Source organism: Coregonus lavaretus (assembly GCF_964263955.1).
Source record: "Coregonus lavaretus genome assembly, chromosome: 28".
NCBI classification, from domain to species: domain Eukaryota; kingdom Metazoa; phylum Chordata; class Actinopteri; order Salmoniformes; family Salmonidae; genus Coregonus; species Coregonus lavaretus.
This window is the reverse complement of record NC_140015.1, coordinates 4,776,783-4,802,945: the sequence shown is the minus strand read 5'-3', so window position 1 is coordinate 4,802,945 and position 26,163 is coordinate 4,776,783. Positions and strand designations below refer to the sequence as shown.

The 26,163-nt window shown below is 44.3% G+C and overlaps 2 protein-coding genes across 3 annotated transcripts; both read left to right on the top strand.

Moving 5' to 3' along the window:
* Positions 1–86: 86 nt before the first annotated feature.
* atp13a1 (ATPase 13A1) lies at positions 87–16,209 on the top strand (the record flags this gene model as incomplete). The annotated part of the gene is made up of 25 exons (XM_084145758.1): positions 87–443; positions 693–782; positions 1,077–1,340; positions 1,655–1,810; positions 2,671–2,740; positions 4,487–4,593; positions 4,854–4,983; positions 5,662–5,717; positions 5,854–5,980; positions 6,523–6,660; positions 6,838–6,958; positions 7,276–7,433; positions 7,574–7,749; positions 7,963–8,073; positions 9,404–9,529; positions 9,717–9,825; positions 10,313–10,506; positions 11,384–11,480; positions 11,690–11,880; positions 11,959–12,073; positions 12,241–12,437; positions 13,138–13,280; positions 13,454–13,565; positions 13,817–13,960; positions 14,746–16,209. The coding sequence occupies 25 exons, from the start codon at positions 87–89 to the stop codon at positions 14,854–14,856; spliced, it is 3,600 nt and encodes a 1,199-aa protein (XP_084001884.1). The 3' UTR covers positions 14,857–16,209.
* An 897-nt stretch (positions 16,210–17,106) lies between these two features.
* dsn1 (DSN1 component of MIS12 kinetochore complex) lies at positions 17,107–25,891 on the top strand. 2 transcript variants are annotated; one of them, XM_084145775.1, is made up of 11 exons: positions 17,107–17,157; positions 17,493–17,526; positions 17,702–18,023; positions 18,491–18,564; positions 18,700–18,772; positions 18,982–19,069; positions 19,596–19,646; positions 19,740–19,811; positions 20,164–20,311; positions 21,804–21,891; positions 24,058–25,891. In XM_084145775.1, the coding sequence occupies exons 1-11, from the start codon at positions 17,123–17,125 to the stop codon at positions 24,162–24,164; spliced, it is 1,092 nt and encodes a 363-aa protein (XP_084001901.1). In that variant the 5' UTR covers positions 17,107–17,122; the 3' UTR covers positions 24,165–25,891. The 2 variants fall into 2 exon arrangements, with proteins under 2 accessions (XP_084001901.1, XP_084001902.1); XM_084145776.1 differs by having other exon boundaries at positions 17,116–17,157; positions 17,496–17,526.
* The last annotated feature ends 272 nt before the right edge of the window (positions 25,892–26,163 follow it).

The following is a 26,163-nucleotide window of genomic DNA, read 5'->3' as shown; positions in this document are numbered from 1 at the left end:
AGATTGTGTGGAACTGTCTTACTACCGACACTAATAGCTAGGGGGGAAGTGGAGGATAGAGGGGGCCCGGAGAGATAGGGACGAAAATGAACGCGGCTACGAAACTGGGGAATATGGTTTCGGAGGACGGGAATCAGGGGCTGGGGGAGCTGCAAATGGCCCCCTCTATGAACAGCCAGCATGACAGCGCCGAGACTGACGACGAGAACGTTAGCTCGGTGTCGCTATATCGGCGCAGGCCCCGGCTATTCCACGGCACGGTTCTACCTTTTTTAGCCGTGCTGTACCCTGGCTGGTTGTACGTCTGGCTCGGAGTGTACGGTACTTCCGAGTACCCAGAGGCAGGCCTACTAGCTCTCGCCGCCATCGGGATCGCGCACGTCCTCACAGCGCTCTCTGGTTATTGGTCCGTGCACGCGCATTGTTGGCTCACCTGCTCCAAGGTAAAGTGGAGGGATCATCTGCGGTTGTTTTGGAATTAGGTGTTGGAGATTGTGTGAACTAACACTGTCCAATTTAATTCGTGATCACTCTAGTCAGCATTATTTTATACTCTACACAAGGATATTTTCAAATTATGTGTAATAGATTCGTGTCCCTTATTCAGAAAGTTTTGACCTGATTATAAGGCTGTGTCTGTCAGCTAGAGTATATTAATTGCTCACCTGCTGTGAATTGATGTGTATAAACAGGAGCCAGACCCACACAAGGCCACCCTGGCTAAGGTTATACCCACCCCCAACAATGGTTCTGCTGAGCTGGTACCACTGCAGAGAGACCGGGTGAGTTTGCCTTATTCCTCTGGCCTACACCTTGTTTACTTAACCCAGGGTTGTGTTCAATGGGGAGAAAACGTTTGTAACTGTTACAAAACGTTTTGCTACAGTGTGCCGTGCTGAACATGACCCAAGTATACTGGTTGAAACTTGTGGGCAATGCATGGTGTCAGAATGGTCCTCTCTTAACATCTCTATTCTAGTCAGTTATACAGTTTTTTGGATGGCAAATGTTTTGTGTGTGTGTTTTAACTCATATACTCGCTTGCTCTCTATCGCACTCTCCTGCGCTCTCCTCAGGATGAGAATGGCGAGGGAATCCTGTCCTTTGAGTTCCAGAAGATCTGCTACATCTTCGACAACAAGGAGAGGAAGTGTTTCCTCCCTGTGTCGTTCCCCGTCCGACAGCCAATGGGCTTCTTCCAGGCCTGGCGAGGCTACCAGGAGGAGACAGACTTGCGTGCTGCCGAGAAGCGCTATGGGACCAACCGCGCTGAGATGATGGTGCCGGACTTCCTGGAACTCTTCAGGGAGAGAGCCACCGCTCCCTTCTTTGTCTTCCAGGTGTGTGTGTGTGTGTGTACGTGTGTATTTGTGTGTTGTTTTGTCAAGTAGTAGTATGACACGTAGTAAAATTACTCTCTAGTCTCTTTCTTTCACTTTCTAAAATGATCTCGTTAAGGGCATGTGGGGATAGTATTGACTCAATAATAATACCCTTTTCACACTATCTTGCTGTCCTGAACCGTACTACACTAGCTTTCCAGTACCGTTCTAGCAGCTATGGTGGATGTCGATGCATCAACCAGGCCAGCACAGTACCACTCGGCTTGGCTCAACAGGTGTACAGATGGATGCTCTCTCTCTCCCCTCCTCAGGTGTTCTGTGTGGGTCTGTGGTGTCTGGATGAGTACTGGTACTACAGCGTGTTCACTCTCTTCATGCTGGTGGCCTTCGAAGCCTCTCTGGTACAACAGCAGATGAGGAATATGTCTGAGATACGACGCATGGGGAACAAACCCTACATGATCCAGGTGAACTACTGTATCTTTATCGTAAATGATCATGTCGTTTGATAAGATATTTCATGATATGATACATGGACAGGTGCATGTTCTTCTTACTTAAGTGCAGATCAACAAATTCTCACCAGAGCCTTGTTATTCTAGAGTTGTAGAGAGAAGTCCCTGACTCCCACTATAGGATCCGACTCATTTTCCCAGGGGTTGCCAAGCTTTTTTGGCCTGAGACCCCATTTTGATATCAAACCTTTTTTGCGACCCCCACCATGTACAAAATAAGTGATCAACAGCTAATGTTTCTTTTTGATTTGGAGCTATGGCAAATCAGTCTGACAGTACTTCAATCTGAGGGAAGTATGGTTTGAAGTGACTGAAATGCATCAGAAGTTGGCACGTTCAGAAAATCATCAGCCAATAATTGTCTGTGTAGAAAAGAACACCATCATTGCTTTCAATGATGATGTTCTTCCCCCCCCCAGTCTAATTTGGTGCCTGGTTCTGTCCACTTGGTTCTAATCAGTCATGCTTGTGAGCATTATAGAGGGAAACCGAAGATACATACATACTTGTTCCTGAGAATCTTAGCTTAGCGTATAGCTCATACCGTTCAAAAGTTAGAGCCATAATTGTAGGAGTTTTGCGACCTCTAGTTTGGGAAATGCTGCATTAACCATTTTATCAATCTGTCCGCGTTGTGTTCAGTAGGGCACACTGTGTAAAATGTTTTGCAATGGAAAACGAACATCTTTGTGTTTTCTTATTATTGAACAAGTGTAGCTAGTACCTCCTTGTTTTACTCAGTGTCAAAAAAGTGTCCTCCCTACTAAACAGGCCTCTGATATTTACATGTTTGTGCCCATGTTTCCCGACAGGTTTACCGCAACAGGAAGTGGAGGCCTGTGTCCAGTGATGAACTAGTCCCCGGGGACATCGTCTCAATAGGTAAGGTTCCTGTCTTTTAACCCTTCCCATTCCAGAGTATTTCCTCCATCTAGAACCAGCCTCTTTCTCAAATCATCTTTCCTCAATTTCATGCATCTAATATCCTCGCCTCCTTTTTTAAATGCATTGGAGAAAAAGCGGAGGGACCTTGGACTTTCTCCTCAAATACTATTGAGAAGGAGGCGAGGAGATGAGATGCAAGGAATCGTGGAGAGACTAATTGAGATAGAGCCCCAGCCAGTTTGACACAGTGTGCGTATGTCTTTGTCTTCCCCCCAGGACACTCACCCCAGGAGAATTTAGTTCCGTATTTCCTCTGTCTACAGCCAGTCAAAATTCAAATCAAATCAAGTTTTATTTGTCACATGCTTCGTAGACAACAGGTGTAGACTAACAGTGAAATGGTTACTTAGGGGTACATTACCAACAATGCAGAGTTAAAGATAAGATACAAAATTGTAAAATATAAATAGTGACAAGAGGAAGAAATACATAGTGAATAAGAAGTAAAAATAACATGGCTATATATAGGGAGTAGAAAGTAATATGGCTATATACAGGGAGTAATCAGTACCAAGTCGATGTGCAGGGGTACGAGGTAATTGAGGTAGCTATGTACTGTACATATAGGTAGGGGTAAAGTGACTAGGCAACAGGATAGATAATAGACAGTAGCAGCAGCGTATGTGGTGAGTTTGAAAGTGTGTGTGTGTGTGTGTGTTGGGGTGTAAGTATGTGTGAGTGTGTGGGTAGAGTCCAGTGTAAGAGAGTTAGTGCAAAAAATGGTCAATGCAGCTAGTCCGGGTAGCCATTTGATTGTTTAGAAGTCTTATGGTTTGGGAGTAGAAGCTGTTCAGGGTCCTGTTGGTTATAGGCTTGGTGCATTGGTACCGCTTGCTGTGCGGTAGCAGAGAAAACAGTCTATGGCTGGAGTCTTTGACAATTTTTAGCGCCTTCCTCTGACACCACCTGGTATAGAGGTCCTGGATGGCAAGGAGCTTGGCCCCAGTGATGTAATGGGCCGTACGCACTACCCTCTGTAGCGCCTTGCGGTCGGATGCCAAGTAGTGATGCAGCCAGACAAGATGCTCTCGATGGTGCAGCTGTAGAGCTTTTTGAGGATCTGAGGGCCCATGCCAAATCTTTTCAGCCTCCTAAAGGGGAAAGAGGCGTTGTCGTTCCCTCTTCATGACTTTGTTGGTGTGTTTGGACCATGATAGATCCTTAGTGATGTGGACACCGAGGAACTCTCAACCCATTCTACTGCAGCCCCGTCGATGTGAATGGGGGCGTGCTTGGTCCGCCGTTTCCTGTAGTCCACTATTAGCTCCTTTGTCTTACTGACGTTGAGGGAGAGGTTGTTGTCCTGGCACCACACTGCCAGGTGTCTGACCTCCTCCCTATAGGCTGTCTCATCGTCGTCGGTGATCAGGCATACCACCGTTGTGTCGTTGGCAAACTTAATGGGTGAACAGGCAGTACAGGAAGGGACTAAGCACGCACCCCTGAGGGGCCCACGTGTTTAGGGTCAGCGTGGCGGATGTGTTGTCGCCTACCCTCACCACCTAAGGGCGGACCGTCAGGAAGTCCAAGATCCAGTTGCAGAGGGAGGTGTTCAGTCCCAGGGACCTTAGCTTAGTGATGAGCTTCGAGGGTACTATGGTGTTGAACGCTGAGCTGTTGTCAATGAACAGCCGTCTCACGTCAGTTTGACACAGTGTACGTCTGTCTTTCTCTTCCCCCCAGGCCGCTCGCCACAGGAGAACTTGGTTCCATGTGACGTGCTGCTGCTGAGAGGGCGCTGCATCGTGGACGAGGCAATGCTGACGGGAGAGTCTGTTCCTCAGATGAAGGTCAGACAGACGGGAAGCATGTCCTATACTAGACTAGATAACAACCATGCAAAACAATGCAGTCTATCTGGACAATATAGATAACCATATTGTTCAATAATGGGAATGTTACTATAGATCATTCATAGACTTCATGAGCATAAAATATCATAGATGCTTCACAAATCATTTAGCAAAATCATATGCTTAGAAATCATAGGCTCCATGAATCCTTAAAAGTAGTGTTTTTAATTTGAAGTTCCACCATGTTGTGTGTTTAGGAACCGGTGGAGGATCTGGACCCAGAGAGGGTCCTGGACCTGCAGGGTGATGCCCGCCTCCACATCATCTCTGGTGGGACCAAGGTGGTGCAGCACAGCCCCCCGCTCCGCGCCACTGTAGGACTCAAACGTCAGTTACTACCTACTATGCAGTATAGGGTTGGGAAGATATATGATTAAATTGAATATCGTGATATTTAACATTGACGATATATCGTGATGTGCATGACGATATATCGTGATGTGCAAGACTATACTCTATTTGAAATGTACAAATCAAAACTGCAGTTTCATCAGTTAGGCTGTGTCAATATGTTGAAAATTATGTCTAAATGAATTAACTAAGCCTTATTTTTGTACCACATTAAGATTATTTAATGAGAATGCGACTATAATATTGTAAATAAGCACAAACATTTCACGGTCTGGAAACATTTAGTCATTAATGGCGCAAAACGATTATATTGGATAACGCGATATTTGGAGCAGCATATCGTAGAAGAGGTCTACCCAAATATCGCCCAACCCTAATGCAGTATGTTATTCACTTGTCATAAGGCAAAAATGTCCTGCATTGTTTTTGCACTTTGAGATTAAACAATTATAATTAGAAAGCACTTTCAAAATGTATATTTTCTTATCAATCTTTTTTTTAAAATCTATATTTTAGATCAATTTTGTTTCAACAGTTATCTCCCTCGGCCTCAGAATAGATGGATTGAATCTGCCCTCAGTGATTGTATCTAGCTTGTCTCACTAAGAGCAAATCATAATAGTTAGATTTCTTCGTTTTTCATTTTTTCTGCAGCTGTGGACAATGGCTGTGTGGCTTATGTGTTGAGAACCGGATTCTATACATCTCAGGTGAGGGGCTGCTACTCTTGACTACCTGAACTTGTCCAATAAGAACAGCTTGTTTTCATTTTCTGTTGCAAAATGTTTTTCTACGGTGTTCAGTAATGAATACAACCCTAGTGTTGTTGACCACGCCTGTCTACAGGGTAAACTGCTCAGGACCATCCTGTTTGGAGTGAAGAGGGTGACAGCCAACAACTTGGAAACATTCATCTTCATCCTCTTCCTGCTGGTGTTCGCCATCGCTGCTGCTGGCTATGTGTGGGTGGAAGGTGAGAGATGCAGTGAACAATACAATGAAATCAATCAATCAAATGTCTTTTATAAAGCCCTTTTTACATCAGCAGTTGTCACAAAGTTCTTCACAGATAACCAGTCTAAAACCCCATGGAACAAGCAATGCAGAGGCAGAAGCACAGTTGGTCCTACTTACAGCATTTCTCCATTATACAGTTTGCTTATATCTTGGCTGCAGTTTATTAGCCAAGACAGAATTTAGGGAAACATTATTTTACTCACTAAGACATTTATGAACATGTTGACAGTCTTGACACAAGTTCCTCCTTTATAAAATGTAAGAAAACAAGTTGTTGAAATAGGCCCTGAGGTTCGCAGATTTTTCATGACTACATACAGTATAACTGTATATTCTTATTATGAATAATAATAATAACAATATGCCATTTAGCAGATGCTTTTATTCAAAGCAACTTACAGGCATGTGTGCATACATTTTTAAAATGAACATACTGCATAGCTCTCTCTGTGTGTGTAACTACTGCTTATAGTTAGTTGTGTGTGCTCTCCCCTGCAGGGACTAAGGACCCGAGCAGGAACCGGTATAAGTTGTTCCTGGAGTGTACTCTCATCCTGACCTCTGTGGTTCCACCTGAACTCCCTATAGAATTGTCTCTGGCAGTCAACACATCCCTCATCGCTCTGGCCAAGCTCTGTGAGTCAACAGAGTGTGTGTGTATGGGGGGGGGGGGGGGGGGGGGTATTTGGATGTATGTGTTCTGAAAGGGGTTCTGAAACTGTCATAGTAATATGTTATTAGTACTTAATGGTGCTAGTCCTCCTCGCTGTTCTGCTATTTGACTCATCCCTTTCTTGCTTCTCCCTTTCATAGATGTGTTCTGCACTGAGCCCTTCAGGATCCCGTTTGCAGGCAAGGTGGAGGTGTGCTGCTTTGACAAGACGGGCACCTTGACCAGCGACCATCTGGTGGTGCGGGGGGTCGCAGGCCTCAGGTACACTCTCTTTTAGATTTTTCAGTATGATACATTTCTTTGTTGCAATTTGTCCACAGACTGACTGGCCCTGATGATATTAAGACGTTTTAAAGGCTTCATAACGGCATCATAATGCATTGTAACGGTCTGGGTTAAGCAAAGTGTCCACCAATGCCCTTATGTACTGGTATCATACTGTGAATATTGTCATATTGAGGAGTGACACTTAAAGAGCAACTGACATGTTTTTAGCAGTATTTAATCGTATTAAAATCTTTGGAAGAATATGAAGCAAGTTTGTACATTGTTTGTAAACGTTTTCTAAACTCCTCCAGAGAAGGGAAAGAAGTGATGCCTGTGTCAGAGATCCCAGTGGAAACGCATCGGGTGGTTGCTACTTGTCACTCACTGGTTACCCTTGACGACGGACAGCTGGTAGGCGACCCCCTGGAGAAGGCCATGCTCACTGCTGCTGACTGGACCCTCACTAAAGGTAGTGTGTGTGTACACCTCAGGCTTTTTGCTCTGTGTCCTCCTTGTACACCAGAAGTGAAAGTGTGTGTGTGTGTCCATGTTTTTACATCATGTCTACCCTCCTGACCATACTTCTGCCCCTCTCTCTGTGTGGTGTAGATGAAAAGGTGTTTGCTCGCGGTATAAAGACCCCAGGCCTGAAGATCCACCAGCGGTTCCACTTTGCCAGTGCTCTGAAGAGGATGTCCGTCCTGGCCTCCTATGAGAAACTGGGCTCCACTGACCTCTGCTATGTCTCCACTGTCAAAGGAGCGCCAGAGACACTCAGGGACATGGTAAATATCATATAATTAAATAGAACACTGACATTTAATGTATAATTTAATATATCTTTATGGTCAATATAATGCACGTCTACTGTACTACACTTCACATACAAGTACACTATCTCAGTGTAGAGTAGATATGTCATTGCTGCAGTTGTAACCTGCTTATTACACTTTCTTTGTGTCAATACCATTGTTCGAACCATTTGTTTGTTTCTGTAGTTCTCAGAGTGCCCAGCCAGCTATGACCAGGTACACAGGGAGATGTCCCGAGAAGGGGCCAGGGTTCTGGCCTTGGGCTACAAAGAGATCGGACACCTCAGCCACCAACAGGTAACTCCACCTGTCCTGTCTAACTCTCCTACCTGTCCTGTCTAACTCAGGGCTTCTCAAACTTTTTGTGGCCGGGGAACCCTTTTGTGATAGCAAATTCATCAGGGACCCCCTCATAATCAGAACACAACTCGAGTGAGATAATAGCGTACAAGGAGTTTTACTATGACTTCTGCAGTGCATGGCTGGACGAACCAAGTCTCGGGCCCTGGAAGGCCCACCTGTTGGCATCGGAGAAAAACATTTTGTTTTCAAGCAAATTTCCTGCAATTCTAAACATTTTGTCATGTGGCAGAGATAATTTTTGTTGTTGCAGTTTTAAAGCTAATATCCTGCAACTCTACACATTTTTCCATGGGGCAGAGTGAAAACGTAGCCATTTTAAAGCTTACATGACAGTGCACTTATGTAAAAAGTAAATGAAAACATTTTTGGGGAATAAAATAAGTATTGAGTTGAGAAATTGATAATTAGTGGAGTACTGTGGATCCCAATATCCCTGTTAGCCAAAAAACATTCAGTCACTGGCAGTCCTGTGGTCGAAAACAACTAATTGATGAGAGAGGTCGAAGGAGAATGGCAAGAATCGTGCAAGCTAACAGGCGGGCCACAAACAGACAAATAGCTGCGCAGTAAAATAGTGGTGTCTTGGAACGCACAACTTGTTGATCCTTGTCACAGATGGGCTATTGCAGCAGATGACCCCCCCCCGGGTTCCACTTCTATCAGCTAAAAACAAGAAGAAGCGGCTCCAGTGGGCACGCCATCACCAACACAGGACAATTGAGGAGTGGTAAAACATTGCCTGGTCCGACGAATCCCGGTTCCTGTTGCGTCATGCTGATGGCAGAGTCAGGATTTGGCGAAAGCAGCATGAATCCATGGCCCCAACCTGGCTGGTGTCAACGGTACAGGCTGGTGGTGTAAGGGTATGGGGAATGTTTTCCTGGCACACATTAGGTCCCTTGATACTAATTGAGCAACATTTCCATTCCCAAAAGAATTCAGGCTGTTCTGGAGGCAAAGGGGGGTCTGACCCGGTACTAGATGGGTGTACCTAATAAACTGTCCTGCCTAACTCGCCTACCTGTCCTGCCCTGTCCTGGCTAACTCCCCTATCTGTCCAGTCTAACTCCCCTATCTGTCCTGTCCTGCTCTGTGTGAGGGGATGAGTTTCCCGAAAGCCTCGTAGTTAACGTGGCACACTATTTCAATACTCTCAACAACCCAGCTGCACAGCTGAGAGAGAGTGGCGTAGTTCTGGGTTGTCGAGATTAACCTCACCCAAGCGGTTAGCTGACAGGGTCTTGCTTTGTGGCTCTCTGTGCAGGTGCGGGAGGTGACTCGTGATGCTCTGGAGTGTGACCTGCAGTTCGCCGGCTTCATGGTCGTCTCGTGTCCCCTGAAGACCGACAGCAAGGCTGTCATCAAAGAGATCCAGGAGGCATCGCATCACGTGAGGAGGCTGTCTCAGAATACCACACGCGCACTCACACACATTCACAGACTCACTCGCAGGAAAAGACACACACACACACCGATATTGATAAGGATTCTGTTCAGATTACAATTACTACAATAATATCAGGCACATCCATGCACGCGCTCACTCACAACCCTCCTCTCCTCCATCTCTCCCTCAGGTGGTGATGATAACAGGTGACAACCCTCTTACAGCGTGCCATGTGGCCAGAGAGCTCCACTTCATCCAGAAGGAACACACACTCATACTGCAGGCCAGACCCAACCAGGGTAGGGCACACTAAGAGACAAGTTACGCTTGATCCGAAAACCGTCCTGTAGGTTTTCGCTCCAACCCTAATTTAGTGCACCTGATTCTAATCATTAGCTGGTTGATAAGTTGAATCAGGTTAGTTACAGCTGGGGTTGGAGCGAAAATATACATGATGGTAGCTCTCCGCGAACATTGTCGGAGAGCTCTATATTAGACTAATCGACAGACTAATGCATTGATGATATAGCCATATGATTGTTGTACTGAAGGGATCTATAGTGGACAGTGCATGTGTTGCAGACCTGGGTCAAATGCATATTATACTTGAGCTGCGCTTGATCTACTTTGCCCCAGTACAATGGAATTATATGCAAACCAAATCAAGCGCACCTTAAGTACTTCAGACTATTTGACATAATATGTATGTATTTAACCTCAGGTGTAGTGTGTCGCTGTTTTAAGAATGCACTATAATACGGTCACTTGTGCCGTTGTTCCTTCCAGGTGAGTGGCAGTGGGAGTCTATAGACGGCAGTGTGTGTGTTCCGCTGCCCCCGCCATCCGTCCCCTCATTGGTCGATCAGTATGATCTGTGTGTGACGGGGGAGGGGCTAACCAGATTGACCTGTGACACGCGGTTGCTCCACGCCCTCCTGCCCCATGTCCGGGTGTTCGCACGGGTCAGCCCTAAACAGAAGGTCAGTCTTCTTGCCTCCTTATAGACATTAGCTGTGTCAGAAAAGGCACCCTATTATATTTCTAGTGCACTACTTTTGACCAGGAACCGTAGAGAATAAATAGGGTGCCATTTCAGACACAGTCACTGAATTCTGTTTTCGTGTCAAAGTTTTGTTCGATTTGATTACTTTTCAATTCCAATTGTCCATATTTTCCTAGATTTTTGGTGTTGTAATGAATGAATGAATGTATTAGATAATAAAAAATAGGCTACACATACACTGAGTGTACAAAACATTATGAACACCTGCTCTTTCCATGACAGACTGACCAGGTGAATCCAGGTGAAAGCTTTGATCCCTTATTGATGTCACTTGTTAAATCCACTTCAATCAGTGTAGATGAAGGGGAGGAGGCAGGTTAAATAAATATTTTTCAGCCTTGAGACATGGATTGTGTATGTGTGCCATTCAGAGGGTAAATGGGCAAGACAAAATATTTAAGTGCCTTTGAACGGGGTATGGTACTAGGTGCCAGGGGCACTGGTTTGTGTCAAGAACTGCAACGCTGCTGGGTTTTTCACGCTCAAGTATCCCAAGAATGGTCCACCAACCAAAGGACATCCAGCCAACTTGTCATAACTGTGGGAAGCACTGGAGTCAACATGGGCCAGCAACCCTGTGGAGTGCTTTCGACACCTTGTAGAGTCCATGCCCTGACGAATTGAGGCTTTTCTGAGGGCAAAAGGGGGGGTGCAACTCAATATTAGGAAGACGTCCTTAGTGTTTTGCACACTCTGTGTACAACCAACACACTGAAGAACTGACGGTACATTTTGAGGCTAGTTTTATTCGGTGTCATTTTGTACTAACTGTGGGTATTGTTATTGTGTTGCAGGAGTTTGTAATCACTAGTCTAAAAGGATTGGGCTATACAACATTGATGTGCGGAGACGGGACCAATGATGTCGGAGCACTCAAACACGCCCATATCGGTGAGGTCACTCGAAGCTGTGCACAATATTCAGCAACGTTAACGCACACAACTGTCTTAGACCATGATACCTTCAATTCAACTTTTTGTGTCAGTAGGGACATTTATTCCATCCTCTTATCAGAAACAATGTTGCTATGTGGAAGTCATTTTGTGACCATTCTCTCTCTCTCTCCCCACCCTCTCCCTCTCCCCCCTTCCCTCCATAAGGTGTGGCTCTGTTGGCCAACGCCCCAGAGCGGATGCCTGAAAGGAGGAAGAGGGGCAAAGAGAAGGAGGCCCCAGCAGCAGACTCCAGACCCTCCCTACCTCCGGTCACCAGCTCAGGGGTCAAACTGACCTCCAGGGCAGCCAGGCAGAGGGTCATGGCCCAGAGAGAGGAACAGCTAGCTGCACAGAAGGTGGTGTGAGTGTGTGTTGGGGTGTGGGGGGTAGGGAGGGTGCGTGTTGTTAACCATTTGATGTTTCTTTTGTTGTAGGAGAGGATCAGTCAAGTATTAAAGGAGCTGGAAGAAGATCAGATACAAGTAGTGAAGCTGGGAGACGCCTCCATTGCGGCCCCCTTCACCTCCAAATTGTCCTCCATACAGTGCAGTGAGTAACACACACACATAATCAACACAAAATGTGTGTTTTTGTTTACACCCACACTGTATACAAACACAAATGAACACACACGCCTGCAATCTCTCTCTCTCTCCCCCTTTCTCTTTCTGTCTCTCTCTGATTATCATCTCCTCATCATCTCTCCTCCTCCCCAGTCTGCCACGTGATAAAGCAGGGCCGCTGTACGCTGGTGACCACACTACAGATGTTTAAGATCCTGGCGTTGAACGCCCTGGTGCTGGCCTACAGCCAGTCAGTCCTCTACCTGGAGGGGGTCAAGTTCAGTGACTTCCAGGCCACCCTACAGGGCCTGCTATTGGCCGGCTGTTTCCTCTTCATCTCCAGGTCAAAGGTGAGAGGTCACGTGGAGGAAAAAACATGGTAGTGCTTTCTCTTGATAGTTTTTCCTCCTTCAATCCCTTGTGTCCTCTCCTCCCTGCCTCCTCAAAACGTCAGAGGGAAGCGTTTATTTTTCTTGAATCCTCTCCTCACTTCCCGCATAATTTTTTTTTAGGAGGAAAGGACATAAGGAATCGAGGAAAGAGTATTGAGAAAGAACCAGTGTGTACTTACTACATGCATGTAGTTGTGATCGGTAGGAAACTATATTATTATGTAACCCTAGTGCTAACAGGTGTAATTTCAAGTCTTTAACTCAATTCAGGGTGTTTTCACATTAAATTCAGTGTCCTGGTCTGTTTTCCTGGAGCGTTTGTGAGAATTTTACAAAATACATTATGCTTTCACAAGACTTGGAAAATAACCGTTTCAGGGTGCGATTAGCAAGACGCACATTCTACATGACATTAGCAAGCTAGCTTGTTGACAACGGGCAAAATGTTCCACGCGACTCGCGTGGTACTCTGGTCCTGGATCTTGGACCCGCTACAAACGCAGGTCCAGGATACGTTTTAGCCAGGGTTCATTTCTGTTTCACACATGCTTTATAGCGCGGATCAGGGCACCAAAGGCTCCAGGAACTGGATCATACAGGGGATATGTGAAATATGCCCTTTTTAAGTTGTCGTCCTCTTTTCTCTTGTCCTGTCCAGCCCCTGAAGACTCTGTCTAAAGAGCGGCCCTTACCAAACATATTCAACCTGTACACTGTTCTGACAGTGCTGCTGCAGTTTGCTGTTCACTTCTGTAGTCTGGTATACCTGTACAAAGGAGCGCAGAGCAGAAGTCCTCCAAGGTACACACCCATGCATACACACGTGCTCACACACACACACTATAGATACCTACAGACTTGTTGATACTGTATTTGCGTCCACACAGTTCTAACCGTACATTATTGACAGTGTCTGTTTCCAACCAGTCTGAGTATCCCATAATCCTCTGTGTCTGTTGTCCTTTATCATTTAGGGCGGAGCGGTTTGCGGACCTGTACAAAGAGTTTGAGCCCAGTCTCATCAACAGCACTGTGTACATAATGTCTATGGCCATGCAGATGGCTACCTTTGCCATTAACTACAAGGTACTGCTCTTCCTCCTCCATATCTTAGGTTTAATAAAGCCTTCATGATCCCTTTACAAGGCCTTTCTTTGCATATCAAATATTTGTGAGGCTTCTATGTAGGCCTTATGAATGCTTCGTTAAGCCTATATAAGGGATACCTAATTTAAAATGTGGCCCATTTTCTATACAATGGATAGACTCTTCAGTACTTATCCTAACCGTCATTGAATAATACACGTGTATTCCACTAATGCTGTGTGTTTTTCTAGGGTCATCCTTTCATGGAGTCTCTGAGTGAGAACAGACCGCTGCTGTGGAGTATTGCCCTGTCAGGTCTGGCCATCGTGGGCCTTCTCTCAGGATCCTCGCCGGAATTCAACGAGCAGTTTGCTCTTGTAGATATACCAACAGAGGTCAGCATATATTATACAGACGTCGGATCTTAATTTGATCACTCTTTTGTCCAGGAAAAATGTCCTGTTCATTAGGAAATAAAAATGAGCCTCTTGATTTATAGTAATTTAGTTATGTTCACTGAAAAGCCGCAGTTCTCTGTTTCTCCATACGGGGGCATTCGAGTCATTCGGACCAGTGGGGCTATATTTGTCGATATTCTGTAGGCTACCCGTTAGCCTATCCATTGTCATATAATGAAAGGTGTGAAAAACGGTAATAGGCTACTGTTTGTTTTTCCCTAATGAAAAATACATCTGCCCCCTACAAATATGTAAATGTATTATAATCCACATAAGAATTCTTACGATACGTGTTGTAGCCTGCGTATAGCCTGCATAGGCTACTTGAACTGGCACCCAGTGAACCTGCAGTCTAAGGTACATTGTAGGTACGCTATTGCATTGTATACAAACACCGCTTCCAGCTGCCCCCTGGTGGTGATTCTAAATATTTCTTCAAATGTTCAAATCATCCTGCTGCAGGATTATTATCCTCCTGCAACGAAACGGGTCAAATTAAGATCCAACATCTGTACTTTAACACACATTTTGTGTGATTGTTTTGATGTAACTCTTTATAACTTGTTATAAGCATGTATTAACCTTTATAATGAGTTAACAAAGTTTATAATAATATGTTTTGAAGTTCTCCATTTAAGTGCGTTTTAGTCCAGGACTAGGCTTAACTGGTGCAAAAGGACATATCAATTATTATAACTTCTTATGTTTTTTCTCCCCTGCAGTTCAAGCTAATCATCGCCCAGGTCCTGGTGGTTGACTTTGTCGCTGCCCTGCTGGTCGACCGCGTTCTGCAGTTCCTGCTGGGCAAAGGCACCCTGAGGCTGCCTTCCTGAATCGCCATGTCAACAGCTGCCCTGAGCAACCCGCTGCCCTCAGCAACCAAACTGTAAAGGGAGAGGATTGAGGAGACTTGTGGAGGGAGGAAAAGATTGATGTGACGCACAAGACAGCTGAGGAGATGGACTAGGCATGTCAGGCAGACACGCAGTACTGCTGCACCACACCCCTAAATGTTACCTCATCTCTCTACTGTCCCTCTGTCCCTCTGTTCCCCTTCTTCACTAATGTATTTCAAATTCGATTTCTTTTATGCTAGAGATAAACTTGGGCTCAAATGGTATATGCTTCCTTTCGAATACTTTGAGGGTTTTGGTTGATCCTGCCCCAGGAGCTCCAGATAAGCAGGGTTTGCACTTTTGGGACTGTTCCGTTGCACCAGGCAAGCTGAAACAAGTGCAGCTAAAGTATTTGAAAGAAAATGAATACTATTGGAACCCAGGTCTAGTTAGACTTCCCCTTCTCTTGCCTTCCCGTTCCCTCTCTCTATCCCTCCCTCTCTCACTGAAGGCCAAGAAAACAGCAGTATTGTGTGGTGTTTGAGATTGTGTGCCGGCCTATGTGAAACGCACACACAACCGGGCGTTCTCCAAGAGAATTGCGAAGTGTTTGATTTTTTTTCCATTTTGTTTTCTCTTCTTCATTTTGTAAAAAGATAAAACTCTTACAGACTTATAAAAGATCCAAAAGTACAAGTGGTGCTTTTTTGTCAAGTGCTACTTTGTGATGTTCAATTTACCTATGCAGTACACTGCCTACTACACCTACATAGGGGTTGAACATATATTTTTAAGGTGATGAGTGAGCTGCATACATGTAAACATTGTAACTGGAAGTCAAGTTGAGAGGCCACAAGAAAAGCCTTCAGATCATTTTGCTTGATGTTTGTGTTTGAGAGGACTTTAAGTCCCGTGTAGCTCACTTGGTAGAGCATGGCACTCACAATGCCAGGGTTGTGGGTTCGATTCCCACGGGGGACCATTATGAAAATGTATGCACTCACTACTCTTAAGTTGTTCTGGATAAGAGCATCTGCTAAATGACTAAAATGTAACATTTTCTGGTGCACCCTGGCTTGCTACACTGGCAATCTATTGTGACAGATTAAAATCTAGTAGTTGATTTTGGTGATGAGATTACTACACTGGCAACAGAGGTGGGATGATGTCATGATGACTGTGGTATGTACCACCAATAGATCTATATACACTGAACAAAAATATAAACGTAAAGTGTTGGTCCCATGTTTCATGAACTGAAATAAAAGATCCCAGAAATGTTCCATAAGCACAAAAAGCTTATTTCTCTAAAATGTGCACACATTTGTTTACATCCCTGTTAGTGAGCATTTCTCCTTTGCCAAGATTATCCATCCACCTGACAGGTGTGGCATATCTAGAAGCTCATTAAACAGCATGATCATTACACAGGTGCACCTTGTGTGGGGACAAAAGGCCACACTAAAATGTGCAGTTTTGTCACACAACACAATGCCACAGATGTCTCAAGTTTTGAGGGAGCTTGCAATTGGCATGGTGACTGCAGGAATGTCCACCAGAGCTATTGCCAGAGAATGTAATGTTAATTTCTCTACCATATGATCTATGACAATTTTAATGCACAGAGAAACTGTGACAAGATCCTGAAGCCCATTCTGAGGCCCATTTTCTTTTTTTTTAAAGGTGTCAAATCACATTTTATTGGTCGCATACACATATTTAGCAGATGTTATTGCGGGTGTAGCGAAATGCTTGTCTACAAAGTTGCTTAGGAGCTAGAAGCAGAGCTTCCATGTCTGTCAGCGCCATCTTTTTTAAAATATTGTGAAAATATTGTGACCAACAGATGCTGTATTCCCAGTCATGAGAAATCCATAGATTAGGGCCTAATTTATTTATTTAAATTGACTGATTTTCTTATATGAACCGTAACTTAGTAAAATCTTTGAAATTGTTGCATGTTGCGTTTAGATTTTTGTTCAATATAATAACAGGGCCCACCTCAGATTCCATTTGGCGCCAAACTGTGCTAAAAACGATTGGTTGTTTCAAAAACTGAATTATGGTAACCATCTGGTTGTTATCTTGAGAGGAGTAGAACGCAACTCGCCCCCCCCAAAAAAACGAAATGGTAGCTAGAGCCTAAGTAGTCCAAAGATGCTGCTAGGGTCCACGTCGCTCAACACTACATTTCCAGACATGCATATCTGTAAATGGGAGTGGCCGACTTTGTTTGTGCGCGGGCAGATTTTTAAAAAGAAAAATGGCGGATATGAATTCTGGAAAGCAATCGGAAAGGTTTGTATCTTTTTAGTTAATAACGTTACTGAAAGTTTTTCTGAAGTTCACTGCTTTGCTGTGAAGAATTGGGTGGAATTAACGTGCTATCTCAGTGGGTCATATTGAGTTTTCCATCAAAGGACTGGAGGAGCTTGCTAACGTTAACCTCCGTCACTGCCTGGCTAACGTTAGCTACTAACGTTAGCTAGCTAACACCGGCAATAATACGCCTATTTTAAAGTTGTCCTAGTGATATCCACGTTGATAGACAGCTAACTAGCCATTTGAACATAAACAATGCTCACGTGGTTGTGTTGATCTTTCTCTACCTCTTTTTCTATTGATGTCATCAGCAGCTGCGACAGCTCTGCTGAACACAAGAAGAAGGTAAGACACTCAACAGCTGATTGTGTTGTGGTCTAGGCGTTTTTGGTTGCACATAAGGGCCACTATAATATTCATAACCTTAATAAAATGGTAGCAAGCTGATGAAGTTAGCATACCACTGACGATAACATACGAATGATCTAAAAGCCCACTCTCATTTTGTCTGTTGATCAAGGTCCACCAAGAAGAAAACCCTCAGCAGGGACTCAAAAGACTTTGCCCTGGGAGTCCAAGCCCAGCAGCTCCTCACCCCAAATCTCCCCGCAGACACACTCCTGCCTCCACCACCACCAACACCCAGATGTCAGAAACAACAGAAGTACAGATGGAGCCAGCTCTGGAGCCGTGTTCTGGAGAAGAGGGGCAGGGAAGGGACCCAGAGGGGTGTGTTCTAACAGAGGGTCGGTCATTGAGCCCCAGCAGCACGCAAAGGAAATCCTGGAGGAGGTCAACCAGGGGCCGACGCTCTCTCCCTGCCCTCCCCAACACCTCCCAGAGTGAGACCCGAAACCCTTATTTTTCAATATATTAATAATAATAAATAATATAATATGCCATTTAGCAGACGCTTTTATCCAAAGCGACTTACAGTCATGCGTGCATACATTTTTTTTTGTGTATGGGTGGTCCCGGGGATCGAACCCACTACCTTGGCGTTACAAGCGCCGTGCTCTACCAGCTGAGCTACAGAGGACCACTATTAAACATTGGTTGTGGTGTCTGGGATGGGTGACACTCTAGCCAGAGCGTCCGGTCGGATAGAGAGTATTGTTTACTACGTCTTGAGCCGTTAAACATATACTCTTCCCGAGCTATGGCTAGAGTCAGCCACCTATCCCAGGTTGACCCTAAACAACAGTGAATGGCAGTAAGGGAAGGAGGCACAATTAAGGCTAAGTGATTTACAAAATGTTCTCTTGTAACCTGTAAACGCCAAGCTTCTGTCTAAATGCCTCTCATCCAGCTCTATGCAGGTCAATCAGCCAATCCCTACCAGAGGAGGAGAGGCTGGAGAAACTGATGGAGGCCTCTATGAGGGTACGTTTAAGTGATTAGAATTCACTAGGGTGTGTGTGTTTTGAAGGTCAGGTTAACTTCAACCTGTAGGTTATTTCAACATCTATGTGATCCTGGCTGACAATTTAGCTGACTTTCACTCCTCTTTGTCTCCAGCTGGCAGTCGAGAAGTTACAAGACTCACTGAGCACGACACCCAACGCCAGTTTAGAGTCACTTCAGACACAAGGTTGGTAGGATCCTTGTACGTCTATCAAATAAGTAGGGGTTTTGGATTGTAACATCCGGCAAAAAAACAACCAATGTTTACCTCTGCCCCCTACTGGTTCGGTGTTGTATTTTTTTAATGGAGCTCAAGCTGTGTGCAGTGCACTAGGCATAAGTGTTGTCTGATAGTGTTAACATAATTCGTTACTACCGTTCTCTTCCCTGTTTCAGTGGAGGCTGTACAGAAGGGGTGGTGTTGCCTTGCCAAAGACCTACGCAGTGAGCCTCCGTGTCAGCAACCTCCCACTAGCACAGCCAGGTAATGCTGTCTCTAGTCACAGCCCTCAACCTCATTTTGTTCACTGACTTAACACGCGTCCGTAAACAAACATACTTAGCTTTTTCCTGAACAGTCTATTTTGCCCTTTCTATTCCAGCACTGACTTTTTCCTCACCCTTTTAATATGGGACGATACCAGTATCGCGATACTCGTCAGTATCATGGCAAGGAAACAAAACCCGAAGCGGATTCAACTTCTTTAGGAAAACAACCCTAATGTTGGAAACAAGCAGCATCATGTTGTCATCCAGAGTTACATGTTTCCCCCAAGCTACAGCACATAATATTTCACATACAGCAGGTTTTTAAAGGACCAAAGAGTTTGGCATGATTCATGTTTTCATTTTTGCAATGGAAAAAATATTGCGATACTGGTATCGGCACAGCCCTAGAGAAAAAGGGCTGTCATTCTTCTGTATGGTCCTTTATTTCTAGTTCAGCCCTTTCTGTATTCATTCAGTCATCAGTTATGGCTTCCTTTTTGACTGTCTCTCTTTCTCGCTAGTGACACTGCAATGCAGAATACCATGGAGCAGACCAGGAAGGCTATACACAGGTAACTGACTTCCCCGTCAGTGTGTGTGTGTGTGTGTGTGCGTGCCTGCAATGAATAAAGATTGTATATTTTTATCCCGCCTGTGTGATTCAGGCTGCAGGCTGAGAGTGCATCATGGGAGTCCCTGTTAGACAAGCACCGGAGTAAAGCTGAAGAATTGGCCAGGTGAGCACATTCACACACATACAAATGACATGCACTCGCCCACTCTCGTTCCGCACTCGCCCACTCTCGTTCCGCACTCGCCCACTCTCGTTCCGCACTCGCCCACTCTCGTTCCGCACTCGCCCACTCTCGTTCCGCACTCCCCATGCTCCAAGTTTCAGGTTGTCAATAAAGTGATTTTTCTTCTCATATGCCTGGTGCTCCAGTCCTATTTGGGCTTTAGCCAAGAACTGTGTTTGTTCATTGTACAGTATGGCATGGTAACGATACAAGAGTTGGCTACAGCCCATTTTAGGACCATGGTTTTTGCCTAGTGTAACTGTGTCAGTATATCTTCTCTTTCCCTTTACAGGCGAGTGGAGCAGGGCCAGGAGAAGGGGGTGACGTTAGACCCTAGCTGCCTGGCCCAGTCCTCACAGAGCCAGCTCATCCAGAACAAACCTGATTACCACAGCCTGCTCTGCAGACAGCAACCCATACTGTCCACCATGGACATGGTGGTAAGACGGACAAACTAGTATTAAACTACTTGGGGACGGTTTCTTGGACACAGATTTGGCCTAGTCCTTGACTAAAAAGCAAGCTCAATGGAGAATCTCTGTTGAAATAATTTTTGCAGTCCAGGATTTGGCTTTATGTGTCCAGGAAAAAGCCCTGTGGTGTTTATGAAAATATTATATTGGGCATATCTTAACTTCCATTTAAGTCACATTTTCACTTAGTCAAACATTTATGTCAGTGGGAACCTACAAGTAATTGAACATTTGAAGATTCACCCCATCAGTGTCATGTCCCATGCTCAGAAAGTAAAAGATGGTAGCTGCAGTGCAAGAAATAATTGGACAGCTAATGTGTCTGTGAACAGTGTCCATACTTGCCTTTAGGGTAAAGCAATTCATTTATCACACCCTTTATGTATCTAACATAAAACGTCCATTAATAGCCCGAGCTAGGGCTGGGCGGTATACTGTATTTGTCTATATACTGGTATTTATGCACGGACTGGTTTGGGTCTTTAGCTTACATTTGTATAACAGTATTTAAATGTTGGGTTTGTTTAAAAGTTACTCTACTCCGGCGTGTTTAATGTCCGTTTTTATAGTTTACTCCGTTTTCTACTTGAGTCTTCTCTCTCCTTCCACACACACCCAGCCCATTGTCGCTCAAGGAGAGCAATCTTTGCTCTACCGCGTGTCACAAGTTCAAATACTAGCCGTTCACTCGCAGTGACAGTCTGCATGGTCAACACTGCAGGTGCAACAAGATGTTGGTGACAACGATGCTGCTTTCCATTTAGCTTCTTAATATAAATCAACAAGCGGTCTATAATTACACTATTAGTTGCTGTATCTTAGTGTCTGCAAACAGCTAGTTTGGCTTTTTTTAGCGAGTTGTGGCGAAAATAAATCGTGTTAGTCGCTGATGCTAATCAGCTGGCAAGCTAGCCAGCTAGCTAAACGTAGCTAGCTAATACAGCCTGATACCAGTGATGGTGTAGGCCTAGATCAACATGTTGTTTGTAGAACAGTATCTTCTAAATCAGAGAGGAATAGGCAACACATTAATATTTTAGCTACATCAAGTAAAAAAGCTAATTAGGGTCCACTGGGAAACACTGACAAACAAAGGTTTGATTGAACAGTATAAAACAATCAGAATGGAGAAAGCCCCATTAAAACACTTAGAATGTATGTGTTGCTAGAGTCATGCACTACTCATAAAGCATGTTTAGAAATTGCATTATTCAAAAACCTAAAATACAATAAAACAATTTTAAAATATTGTGTGTGATATTTTGGCCATATCGCCCAGCCATAGCCCGAGCGTTTATTTGCCTCAACCACGGAGAGGCCCTGGCTTTTGTTGAAGATGGGCACATATCGAAGGCCGGCGTTTTATTACTGTTCAAGTTGTGAAACGCTCACATCACCCTCTTAAAATGTGGTTTGCTAGCTCTACATGTAATTAAAAAACGGCTATGTTCCTCCATAGATGGACACCCAGTGTAAGATGGTCAGGGAGCTGCTGTCCATACAGGAACAGTGTCAGCTACTGGTGAAGGAGACAAGCAGGAGATTGGGTAAGGACATATCTTACTGGATGGATGGGTGTAGTGGTTCTCAGGGTCGTGTTCAGTAGGGCAGAACGTAGCAGAACGTTTGCAACAGGAAATTAAAATCTGTTTAGATTTAGGTAGTACCTTCCCCTTTCATTCTGTTTCAAAGCGTTTTCTCCCTGCTGAACACTATTTTCTTATATTAAAGCCCCCATGCACTCTTTATTTTTATTTTTAAATCATCACTGTGAATTATTTAAATCCCAGAGCCCAGACTGGGCTGTTGAAATGCTCAATCTGATCGTGTGGGTGTAAGGAAGCAAATTTGAAGATATTTACATACACAGCCCTGATAGGATGGTTTAAAGCCCACCTCCTTACCCAGATGAACAGTCATTGGTCTGTTATAAGCAGATCACCTTGTGAAGTCATGATGTGGGCCAAAAGTTCCATCCCACCTGAACGGGCTGAAATTCCTGGCTTTTCAAACAGCTCTTACAAGAAGGGTGTTATCATAATTTTAACTATTTCAGTGTTATTTTGACCTCATAGTGGAAATATTTAAAAACAGGAAAATCATGTTAATTGTGTTTGAGTATATTATCTTTGTTGTGTTTTAATGTACAGTGTATTTGGAAAGTATTCAGACCCACATTTTGTTACGTTAGTCTTATTCTAAAAAGTATATTTACGCACAATACCCCATAATGACAAAGCGAAAACAGGATTTTTGAAATTGTATTCAAATTGAAAAACAAAATATCTGATTTACATTATTCAGACCCTTTGCTATGAGACTCGAAATTTAGCTCAGGTTCATCCTGTTTCCATTGATCATCCTTGATGTTTCTACAACTTGATTGGAGTCCACCTGTGCTAAATTCAATTGATTGGACATGATTTGGAAAGGCACACACCTGTCTATATAAAGGTCCCACAGTTGACAGTGCAGGTCAGAGCAAAAACTAAGCCATGAGATCGAAGGAATTGTCCGTAGAGCTCCGATACAGGATTGTGTCGAGGCACAGATCTGGGAAAGGGTACCAAAACATTTCTGCAGTATTGAAGGTCCCCAAGAACACAGTGGCCTCCATCATTCTTAAATGGAAGAAGTTTGGAACCACCAAGACTCTTCCTAGAGCTGGCCGCCCAGGCAAACTGAGCAATCGGGGGAGAAGGGCCTTGTCAGGGAGGTGACCAAGAACCATATGGTCACTCTGACAGAGCTCCAGAGTTCCTCTGTGGAGATGGGAGAACCTTCCAGAAGGACAACCATCTCTGCAGCACCACCAATCAGGCCTTTATTGTAGTGGCCAGACGGAAAAGGCATATGACAGCCCGCTTTGAGTTTGCCAAAAGGCACCTAAAGACTCTTAGACCATGAGAAACAAGATTCTCTGGTCTGATGAAACCAAGATTGAACTCTTTGGCCTGAATGCCAAGCGTCATGTCTGGAGGAAACCTGGCACCATCCCTACGGTGAAGCGTGGTGGCAGCATCATGCTGTGGGGATGTTTTTCAGCGGCAGGGACTGGGAGACTAGTCAGGATCGAGGGAAACATGAACGAAGCAAAGTACAGAGAGATCCTTGATGAAAACCTGCTCCAGAGCACTCAGGACCTCAGACCGGGGCGAAGGTACACCTTCCAACAGGATAACGACCCTAAGCACATAGCCAAGACAACGCAGGAGTGGCTTCGGGACAAGTCTCTGAATGTCCTTGAGTGGCCCAGCCAGAGCCCGGACTTGAACCTGATCTAACATCTCTGGAGAGACCTGAAAATAGCTGTGCAGCGACGCTCCCCATCCAACCTGACAGAGCTTGAGAGGATCTGCAGAGAAGAATGGGAGAAACTCCCCTACTACATATGTGCCAAGTTTGTAGCGTCATACCCAAGAAGACTTGAGGCTGTAATCACTGCCAAACGTGCTTCAACAAAGTACTGAGTAAAGGGTCTGAATACTTATGTTAATGTCATTTCATTTCATTTTGTTTATTTTTATAAATGTGCAAAAATGTCTAAACCTGTTTTTGCTTTGTCATTATGGGGTATTGTGTAGATTGGTGAGGGGGGAAAAACAATTTAATCAATTTTAGAATAAGGCTGTAACATAACAATGTGGCTCTGCACTGTATTTGTTATGATCATGTATTAAGTGTCTACATCCTATGATATCTCCTCCCATCAGCGGCTGATGGGGGATTCCAGGATCTCCCCTCTGACCCGGTCAGGGATCTACTGGCAGGACCCCTATCCTCTGTATCAACCAACGCATCATCCACCGTATCATCCTAGTACCTCTTTCTTAGGGTTGTCACAATTCAGTGTCAGGATACTACCATACTTGATTTTTCATGGCAAAAAAGAAAAAACGAATCAGACTGAATTCTGGCTTTGTACAAGCAGGGCAAAACACACATTTTAATAGCACAGATTGTATTGTTACCTTTGGTCTCGTCCAGGTTCGCTCAATTAATGACCAATAGGAGAAAGATCAGTCTGGTTTTTTCTTGGGTGTCTCCGGTATTGATGTCATGTCTTAACTCTGTATCCATGGCTCCCTGACTTAGCTGTTCTCTGTGGTGCCTTGTGTGGTTGTGTTTGTAAATAATAGTCTGGTATCTTCCTTCATGGGATAAATGTGGATTATTTCTGCCATAACTTTCTATCTATTCTAATTATATTCCACCACTATACTATGGGGTCCTCCCAAATGGCACCCTATTCCTTATATAGTGCACTACTTTTGACCAGAGTGCTATGGGCCCTGGTCAAAAATATGACTCTATATAGGTTATATTATATTATTATAGGGTGCCATTTGGGACGGAGGCCTCGCTCTCCCTACAGAATGTATGCTGTTGGCCACCAGAGGGCGATATCGCCCTTTACATTTTAGTCATTTAGCAGACGCTCTTATCCAGAGTGACTTACAGTTAGTGAGTGCACACGTTTTTTTTATTTTTTTTATTTTTCATACTGGCCCCCCGTGGGAATCGAACCCACAACCCTGGCGTTGCAAACACCATGCTCTACCAACTGAGCTACATCCCTGCCGGCCTTTCCCTCCCCTACCCTGGACGACGCTGGGCCAATTGTGCGCCTCCCCATGGGTCTCCCGGTCACGGCCGGCTACGACAGAGCCTGGATTCGAACCAGGATCTCTAGTGGCACAGCTAGCACTTTTATTTAAGTAGTTTATGAATATTCACCTACAGTAAAAGATGTAGAAAATATTCACCTGCAGTGGATGTCTTTTGGGGCTAATTTGTAAGATACCAGCTTTCCTTTCTTTTCCTGAACATTCTTGTCTGTTTTTCTTTTTTAAATGTTCTTCTGTATGATTTTTACATTATTATTATTATTATTATTATTAGCAGTAATTATCTGAATTTGTCTTGTCCTTTCTGACCATTGAATCAGTTGGTTTAAAACCAGGTCCAATCCTGTATTTGATTTTAACCCTTCATAAACAAAGAAATATGAACTGTTATTCCATCCCAACTCCTTTTGAAACATCTCTTGGTTTCAGTGTGTAACAAGGGGAAGAATTCTCTTTACACACAACTTGTTCGTTCTCACAACACACACCCTTGTATCATATGTATAATACTTTACTCCCTGTCCCTTTCTTATCCCCCAAACTTTTCTGTTTTGTCTAGAGATTCAATCCTCTTTTCTCTCCTCCAGCACTGCTATGTTTATTCCTCTGTCCATCAGCGAGGAAGCCCCTCCCCCACCTCATAGTGACTCCCTCCCTCTCCTCTCACAGGGTCACTGACGCAGAACGAAGGCCTGACATTATGCCAAGTGTTTCACAACCCCCCTTCTTCCGTTTTTCAATCTCATTCACTCTCACTATCACCTCTTAAGTCTTCTCTCACCATCTTTCATGCTATATGGTTGTGTCTTTCCTCTTCCTCTTACCGGGAGAAACATTAACAACTGAACCTGGCCCCGAAGTCGATGAGGAATGTTCCCTCAGAGATAAAAGTTTAACAGTAAATAGGGTTACACTTGCATGAACAGTGTGATGTCTGATTTCTAAGAAAAAATTTCAGATTTAAGAAACTGTGTAAAAGGAATCAGAAGGGCTCAAATTCTGACCACCAAATAAGAAATGGTGTCCTGCACCAACTGAGTCAAATCACCATGATATTTGATTTTATTTATTGCTGTTTTACAAACATGTATTTTATGTGGGCTGTTCTTGCATGGGGGGGGTTGCATGGTGAGAATGAGAGAAAGGACAGGAGGAGTGGGAGAAAAGTGGGGTTGTGACCGTGAGCGCTGG